Source organism: Manduca sexta, chromosome 24 (genome assembly GCF_014839805.1).
Source record: "Manduca sexta isolate Smith_Timp_Sample1 chromosome 24, JHU_Msex_v1.0, whole genome shotgun sequence".
Lineage (NCBI taxonomy): Eukaryota > Metazoa > Arthropoda > Insecta > Lepidoptera > Sphingidae > Manduca > Manduca sexta.
The window spans coordinates 7,146,822-7,155,586 of record NC_051138.1 but is presented as its reverse complement, the minus strand read 5'-3'; the positions used below and the strand labels follow the sequence as shown (position 1 = coordinate 7,155,586).

Genomic DNA, 8,765 nt, shown 5'->3' with positions numbered 1-8,765 from the left:
TGTAATTCATCAATCAGATAATGGAGTTCATGTTTTTTTTAATATGTTAGTGCCAGGGGTAAAAAAAATGTCGTCGCTAGGAACCGGCTGCGGCTATCATCGACATTCCTTCCTTTCCCTTCCTTGCATTCTTATTTACGAATTCCATCCTAACCTTTTCCTCTACATCCGTCTTTATATTAATTTCATTTATTATTTTGCATATATATATTTTTATTTTGCTTGCGGTTTGGCTTTACTAACAAATCTGTTGATTTAATCTATTTTTAACTATAATAATTAAAATAAAATTATAAGAGTAATCTAAATATTTTGACTTACAATATTAATGTAAACAGATTATTGCAACAGATTTTGGTATTTTGTTGCTTTCATGTAGCATCTGCTGCTTTTTTAAACGTTATTTTTATTTCATATCCCAATTTTTAAATTTATTAGTTAGCTGCTTGTATTTTGATTTGCAGTAGCTAGTACACTCATATTGGAATTTAAAAATATCTTATAGTACTTCTTATTGATTAATTATTTTAAATTTTCAATATATTTACCTAAATTGCACATTGAAACTTCAAGATTTAATAAAAATTCTATAAGACATTTTTAAATTATAAAATACAACACACTGAACTTGAGTGGGTTTACGGGTACTTACTTTATGGATTATTTACTATATTTTTACTAAGTTTAAATCTTAATATGCTCGACATTTTCATGCCAGAAACTGTACGTAAACATTCAAGTTCAATCAATGTTGCTGAAGAAATTTTATAAATGAAAAATGGAAATTTAATTCCCCTTTAAATATTTCAAATTTCAAAGCACATGAAAAGCGCAAAGGAGATGTGCAATAGACATAAAACAAAGAGGTCCAGGAATACACGTAAATAAGGACAAATACCTATAATTTGTTATATAAATACTCTATTATATTGTTCATTACAAAAGTTGATATATTATATTGTTCATTATGAAGTATAAGATACTTAAAGGTGAACATACCATACTCACCATATTAAAAATTATAATATCCTCAACTTACATCTTAGGTGTAAACCGAAGCCCAAGGTTAACTATTGGGGCCAGTCAGGAATGTAAAAATATGTATAATAGTATAGAACACAGCCAAAGGACGTCCGTAAACAGTCTTTGCTAATCACATACACAAATACTTTTTGCACTAATAACAAACAGTCACAAGTCAATTAACAGTTTACACCATCAAGTTCACTCGTATGACACAGGCCAGTCATTGCACGCCTCCTTTACTAATTTCAAACTTTTGATTTTGAATGTGCTAAAATAATTATTTTCTTTATTTTAAAATTCAATATTGAGAAGTAAATTTATGCAATATCAAGATAATAGTTTCAATCCCCTATTTATTTGTGTGTCCAATTACGGATTTTATAACTTTCATAAATTTTTTAGTACCTCCTCGCTGGATCTTAGAACCTACTGATAAGGCTTTTGCTCAAGGTTCCGATGCTAAAGTTGAATGTAAAGCCGATGGCTTCCCCAAGCCCCAAGTCACATGGAAGAGAGCTGAAGGTATAAAACAATAAAATATATATTTAATTTTTATAATTATTAAAAACTAAATAACACCACATTGAGCTCTTAGTTGGCAGTAACTTAGACTAACGTAACCGTTAATTTCCCTGGATTCGATACGATACCCAGGTGTAGATAAAAAAAAACTTCCATGGTCGTCATTTGTATTCACTGTCTCTATGCACTGGTCTTATGCGTATATAATTATTTTTAAGGGGATACGCCTGGCGATTACAAAGACTTGAAACCCAACAACCCTAATGTAAAGGTTGAGGACGGTACATTGGCTATTACTAACATCCAGAAAACAAATGAAGGCTATTATCTTTGCGAAGCTGTAAACGGAATTGGATCAGGATTATCCGCTGTCATTCTTATTAGTGTACAAGGTAATATATCACATTCCTGTTAATTAATCGGCACTATCCAATAAACGTTATTGATCAGTTTTTCGTTTATTTTTTACTTTACGTCTAATCATTTGATAGGCATAATAACAAAAAGCTCATTCTTTTAATTGTGTAATAATTGATCATAAATAATTACCTATTCATTAATTATAATAATTATTAATCCAATCTAAATTAATTAATGTATTCAAATTTTAAATTTAAGCTCCCCCTCAATTCGAAATTAAAATGAGGAATCAAACTGCTCGCCGAAGTGAACCCGCTGTGCTGCAATGTCAAGCTAAAGGAGAAAAGGTAAACTAGTTGCATCAGTGCATATGCATGTTTAACATCGTTCATGCAAAATTAACTTGGCCGACCTTAAGTCGGTCACTTCATCTGCCCATTACGCTTTTTGACTGCCTTAAATCTCTGAAAACAATAACAGTGAGCCCGTTCCTCTTCTGGAAATATTTATTTAAGACGGGTATCTTTTCGGTCTATATCACGCAAAAAAAATTGCAGCCTATTGGAATTATCTGGAACATGAACAACAAACGCCTCGAACCTAAATCCGACCCTCGTTACACGATCCGCGAAGAAATTCTGCCCGGTGGAGTTGTCTCTGATCTCAGCATTAGAAGGACTGAACGTTCCGACAGCGCCCTTTTCACCTGTGTTGCGACTAACGCCTTTGGATCCGATGATACTAGCATTAACATGATTATCCAAGGTAAGATATAATTCCTTAACTTATTTAAAATTAACAATATAAAAATACATGATTATAACATCTCATTAATGCGTTAAAATAATGATATTTGAATATATTTTATAGAGGTACCCGAAGCACCCTATGGCTTAAAAGTATTGGACAAATCTGGAAGGACCGTTCAGTTGTCGTGGGCTGCACCATACGACGGAAACTCGCCTATCAAGAAGTTCCTCATTGAATACAAACGCGCTAAAGGCAACTGGGAAAAAGATATTGACAGGTAATTTAAGAAACGATTGGCAATTTTAAAAAATATATTGAAGTGATAAAACTATGATTACTTATGTTGAATATGTTTTGTTTCGTAGAGTTCTCGTACCAGGAGATGCTACTGAAGCCGGTGTATTTGGACTTAGACCTGCTACTGCTTACCACATCAGGATTGTTGCTGAAAATGAACTCGGAACTTCTGAACCCTCTGAGACTGTTACAATTATCACTGCCGAAGAAGCTCCTACTGGCCCTCCCCAAGACGTGAAAATCGATGCTATTGACAAACACACTCTGCGAGTTACCTGGAAACCCCCTCCGCCCCAGGACTGGAACGGCGAACTGCAAGGGTAAGAAAATCTAATAAAGTACCCCTTATTTTTTAAGTTTATTTATATATAAATAAATGGCGGATAATTTTGCTATACATTATTAAAAGCACATTTCATTTTGCAGATACTACGTTGGGTACAAGCTGGCCTCAAGCAACAAGTCTTTTGTCTTTGAAACCGTTGATATTTCCAAGGAATCCGGCAAGGAACATCATCTTGACATTTTGAATCTGAAGTAAGTTCAAGGCAATTTTCAGATCCGAATGATTCAAAAATTCGTGTCATCTTATTAATAACACGATTTTTAGGACATACACCCAATACGCTGTAGTTGTACAAGCCTTCAACAAAATGGGTTCCGGACCAGTCTCTGGTGAAGTGCGCGCGTACACTGCTGAAGGTGCCCCCTCTGCCCCGCCTCAAGATGTCCTCTGCACTACTCTTACTGCCCAGACTATCCGCGTCTCCTGGATTTCTCCGCCTCTTGCCGCTGCCAATGGACTTATCAAGGCTTACAAAGTTATTTACGGACCTAGCGAGACCTGGTATGGTAAGTACTAATTTAAAGTTGTTACCAAAAATCGTAGAAATTATTGGGACAATAGGTACCAAATATCTACACAATAATAATTAATTTGCAGACGAGAAGACAAAAGACACCAAGATCACGGCGAGCAGCGAAACTATTCTTCACGGACTTAAGAAATTCACCAACTACTCTATGGAAGTACTTGCTACGACTAACGGCGGAGATGGCGTACGCTCTGCACCAATTCACTGCCAGACTGAACAAGATGGTGAATATAATGATCCTGGACGCAATTGAATGTTACTTGTATTGAATTAATTATTTTGTACAAATAATACTTAATGTACTGTTTAAACTTATAGTACCCGAAGCCCCACGTGCCGTGAAAGCTCTCGTCATGGGACAGGACTCGATTTTAGTTTCTTGGAGGCCCCCAGCGCAGCCTAACGGTGTTGTCACCCATTACAACGTTTATACCCAGGCTCAGAACTCGGAACCTCATCCTAACAAGGTAATTTATCTTAATGTTTAGTTTGAGTTACTATTTATTTGAAATAAATACCTATAAGAAAATTATGTAATACTATTTTAGGTACCTGCATCTCAAACCAGCTATTCCGCAACCGAACTTAAAGCCGGCCGTTATGACTTCTGGGTTACTGCATCCACAATCATCGGTGAAGGCCAACCTTCGGCAACCGCTTCCTGCAGCCCAAGCGACAAAGGTTACTAAGCTATTGAAATTACGAAACAATAATTTAATTTTTATTTACTTCAACACGGTTACAATACCTAAAATATTTATTTTAGTTCCTGCTAAAATTGCGTCCTTCGATGAATCGTTCACTGCGACCTACAAGGAAGATGTCAAACTGCCCTGCCTTGCCGTCGGTGTTCCTCCCCCTAATATTGTCTGGAAGGTAGTTTATCAACAGTTTATATAACATTTTAGCATTTCATTCAGTAAATTTACAGCATATATTAAAATCAGGTAAAAGGCCAGCCCCTGGAAGCTTCGGAACGCGTTCGTCAACTGCCTGAAGGATCGTTGCAGATTGCTGGAGTAGCACGCGAGGACGCCGGGGAATATTCTTGCCACGTTGACAACCAATTCGGAACTGACACAGTCACTCATACGCTCTCGGTTCTTGGTAAGAATGTTGTAAGTTACCGTTTGGGATGATGTCGGTAATTTATTTGGCGAGCTGTTAATCATCCTTAATGTTTCAGCTCCTCCCTTCCCCCCTCAACTGACTATTGCTTCGTCTTCTGTTTCCTCCCTGACTCTCCGCTTGAAGCCATCCGTCGAAGTTGACCAATCGCCCGCCGCTGGTTACACTATCCACTACAAACAAGAATTCGGAGATTGGGAAACTGTTCAGGTGAATGAAATGCATTTAATCGTATTGTAGTTACCACATCTGCTTACCTGACTGTCTTCATTATTTAATTCTTCCACACCATTGCTTTTCAGATTCCAAGCTCAACTGACACCTACACTTTGGAAAACTTGTTCTGCGGCTCTAGATATCAGCTCTACGTTACGGCTTACAATGGGTATGTCAATCTATCTACAATTATCGTCCATTATTTTGTAATACAAAATTCAGGATATAGGCATTGCTATTGATTAATGTTGATGAATTGTGCTCATCGTTAGGCAAGTGACCTGAAAGGACCGACAGACAGACACATAAACCTATTTCCGACTTTATATTAGTGTAGTTATGGTTCACAATACGTACTTTTTTTTTAATCAGAATCGGCACTGGCGAAGCTTCAGACGTAGTGATCGCTCGCACCCGTGGTTCCAAGCCTCCTGTACCTCGCGCCACTGATTTCATTGAAGTTGGATCTTCGTCCGTGACCCTCCATCTCAAACAATGGCTGGATGGCGGCTGCCCCATGAGCCACTTCGTTGTCGAAAATAAGAAGAAGTTAGTATATTTTAATTGTTATGATATTTTATCTTTTAATATTGAGACATTTAAATTATATTATCGCTTTATAGGGGAGCTGCTGAATGGAACCAGATCTCAAACGCTGTGAAACCTGGCGGAAACTTCGTTGTTCTTGGTACGCATCTACACCTAAAGTGTCTGTGTTAAAAGTATATTATTTATTGATACATTTTTATTGGTCCTTTCAGATCTCGAACCTGCGACTTGGTATGTCTTGAGGATCACTGCGCACAATAACGCTGGATTTAACGTAGCCGAATACGAATTTGCGACTCTTACTATGACTGGAGGTATTTGTTCTTATTTTTTACGTAAAAGTAAAATTATATTTATTATTATATTATTCCAAATTTTATATGATAATTTATAATTGTGGAGTATATTTTTGGTTTTTCAATGATTTTGATAATGATATATCAAAAATTTAATTAAATAAAAAAATAATTTAATTGAATAGTTTCCGCTAACATAATACGTTTTTTATAACTTTTTAAAACGTTAAACCTAATTTTGCCATTTTTTTACTACTCTTATATTTAAAGTAGCAGTCTTCACAAAACATTGACATTGACGTGGAAAGAAATTATTATTATGATTGAATTTCAAATATTCTTATTCTGAATTTACGTATAATGTGTTTTTCGATTATTTTGTATTGCCATTGCTTTATTTACCGCTCAACAGTCATAGATAATATTAGACCCATAAAAATTTACCGTAACTTTTCCTACTTTCAACTTTGACATTGGCAAAATCATCGTCTGCCAACGATGGAGCCACAATTTAAAAATTGAATTGAATTGAATTTCAAATGTAGAGTCATCAGTGAATGATATTAATATAACGCACGTACCTGAAATGCATCGCCTTTGTTTTTTTGATTTCATTAGGTTTACTTTTAAAAATAAATAAAATAGTAACGCGGCGGTTTGCATTTCAGGTACGATCGCGCCCGCGCGCGACGTCGGCGGCAACACCCTTACCACCGAACAAACGCTCAAGATAATCCTCACGCACCTCAACCTTATCGTGCCTGTCGTCGCCTCTATTCTCGTCATTATTATCGCTATTGTCGTCGTGTGCGTTGTACGAGGAGCAAGGGATCATCACAAAGGTAAATTATGTTTTAGGCACCATCGCTCCCCTGCCCGGCAACGGTGATGACAAGGAATTACCTCCCTGGGTAAAGGCCTGGCTCGAACCTGAAGTTCTTGTACCCATCCTTGCTACTATCGTTGTGTTCATCGTAGGCGTTGTGGTTATCTGCCTCACTTTAGCGCGCAGGAATACTCCCCATCGGCTGCGAGGTCAGAAGGACTTGTACTGTATGTATAGGTGGCATGGATCACCGCTTTATTATTTTAATTTTTATCCGGTTTACCATCCTTTCACAATCATAGACACTCATCTGGCATGAGTCATTAAATATTTTAATTTACATCAAAATTCTTTACTATGTTTTGCTACTATTCATTCATTGATTTATTTTAGATAATAACGTTATATTTGCGTTATTGTCGTCATATTATTCAAATACAAAAATATATCACTTCGTTTCAAAATCAAATATGTTAAAACAAAAAACTAATTTACTTGGCAACACTCAGACCATAACTTAATATACAAGGAAGTTTGAATTTATTTGATTTAATGTAATGTTCCTAGGGATGAAAAAGCACCTTATTTTTAGATGATGCGGTCTACAACGCGTCCCAGGCTGCTCTGGGCGGCGGCGGCGGCACTCTCGACAAGCGCGGCGGACTCCGCGACGAACTCGGCTACATCGCTCCCCCCAACCGCAAACTCCCCCCTGTACCCGGCTCCAACTACAACACTTGCGACCGCGTCAAACGACAGGCTGTGATTAGTAAGTATACCTCTAAACTATATCGAATTAATGTTAAAAACGTAATATTCTTCTTTATATACTTGTAATACGCTTTCCTCTGATATTATGGTCCAAGGTGAGACGTATTAGTTTTTTAGATGTCTTTTTCCTCTTTTTATTCCTTTTTCTTGGCGGGCGCTTTAACTTCTAATTTGGAAAGGTGAAGGATTTTATCTCCTTTATGTATTCCGTTGTATGCTTCTATGGGGAATTTAAGCTAAATTGGTATTTTGAAGGTTAATGGAATAACATTATACGTAGCCATTAATCTGAAATAAATAATACCATTGTAAAGTTATTTGGCTATCCATAACCCCCTATAATTCTAGACAAAACATTACCGCTCCAAAAACAAATTCAGTATTTTAAATATAATAATGGAACCTACAATGGCCCTTGAGGCTCCGTTTGGGGCTCCGTGGCGTCGTGGGATGGCTGTGAAACGAAATGTCGTAGGTTCGATTCCCGCACTGACACCAATGTTTACAAAAACCAGCACTATGTATTTGATATTGGTTGCACTATGTACTACATATCCAAAAAATACTTACAATGCTGAATTATGTTTTAACTTGTCATTGTACAGCTTAGTCATTTTGTTTTCGTCTATAATTTTTAAGCTATTTTTACCATCATATTAATTTGCTTATCAATCCAATACTTACTTTGAATTGGTAAATTTTTCCTCTTTTGCTAGCAATATATTTTCCATTTTGGTGCAAGCCACAATTCAAACATAATCTCACATTTAAATTCTAAGAGCCTAACGATGATTGTAAATGGGCTTATACTAGAGGTACTTTTGCTAACTAGAATTCCGAATGCTACGTTAACTAAATCAGATTAAAATTAAAATCCTAAATGTAAGATTATGTATGATTAGTTGATGAACATACGTAGCGCATGCGTAACCCAGTAGTGTGGTTCAGTGGGGGCGCATTCGACGTGGGACCCCCGACGCCATCACTACGAGCGCGTGCGACGACCGCGCCTGCGCCGCACCGGCTCTGGTGACACCATATCTACAGGTCATATAGCTTCGACGCTTGCTTGCCTGATGCTATAATACATAACACTTTCAAGCCGGGAAACAAAACATAACCACTGTGTCCCATCACTAGCTTGAACTC

General features: G+C 36.9%; 1 protein-coding gene across 1 annotated transcript in view; it reads left to right on the top strand.

Moving 5' to 3' along the window:
* LOC115448741 (Down syndrome cell adhesion molecule-like protein Dscam2) overlaps positions 1-8,765 on the top strand; it is a 61,308-nt gene that overhangs the window by 45,013 nt on the left and 7,530 nt on the right. The window contains exons 17-37 of the mRNA XM_037442338.1: positions 1,429-1,548; positions 1,767-1,940; positions 2,167-2,255; positions 2,466-2,673; positions 2,779-2,935; positions 3,024-3,275; positions 3,382-3,492; positions 3,566-3,807; positions 3,899-4,054; positions 4,149-4,297; positions 4,379-4,511; positions 4,597-4,706; positions 4,778-4,937; positions 5,017-5,168; positions 5,261-5,343; positions 5,547-5,723; positions 5,798-5,862; positions 5,936-6,037; positions 6,688-6,861; positions 7,438-7,614; positions 8,565-8,663. Coding sequence (XP_037298235.1) covers positions 1,429-1,548; positions 1,767-1,940; positions 2,167-2,255; positions 2,466-2,673; positions 2,779-2,935; positions 3,024-3,275; positions 3,382-3,492; positions 3,566-3,807; positions 3,899-4,054; positions 4,149-4,297; positions 4,379-4,511; positions 4,597-4,706; positions 4,778-4,937; positions 5,017-5,168; positions 5,261-5,343; positions 5,547-5,723; positions 5,798-5,862; positions 5,936-6,037; positions 6,688-6,861; positions 7,438-7,614; positions 8,565-8,663 — 3,090 coding nt within the window. The remainder of the gene's footprint in view (positions 1-1,428; positions 1,549-1,766; positions 1,941-2,166; positions 2,256-2,465; positions 2,674-2,778; positions 2,936-3,023; positions 3,276-3,381; positions 3,493-3,565; positions 3,808-3,898; positions 4,055-4,148; positions 4,298-4,378; positions 4,512-4,596; positions 4,707-4,777; positions 4,938-5,016; positions 5,169-5,260; positions 5,344-5,546; positions 5,724-5,797; positions 5,863-5,935; positions 6,038-6,687; positions 6,862-7,437; positions 7,615-8,564; positions 8,664-8,765) is intronic.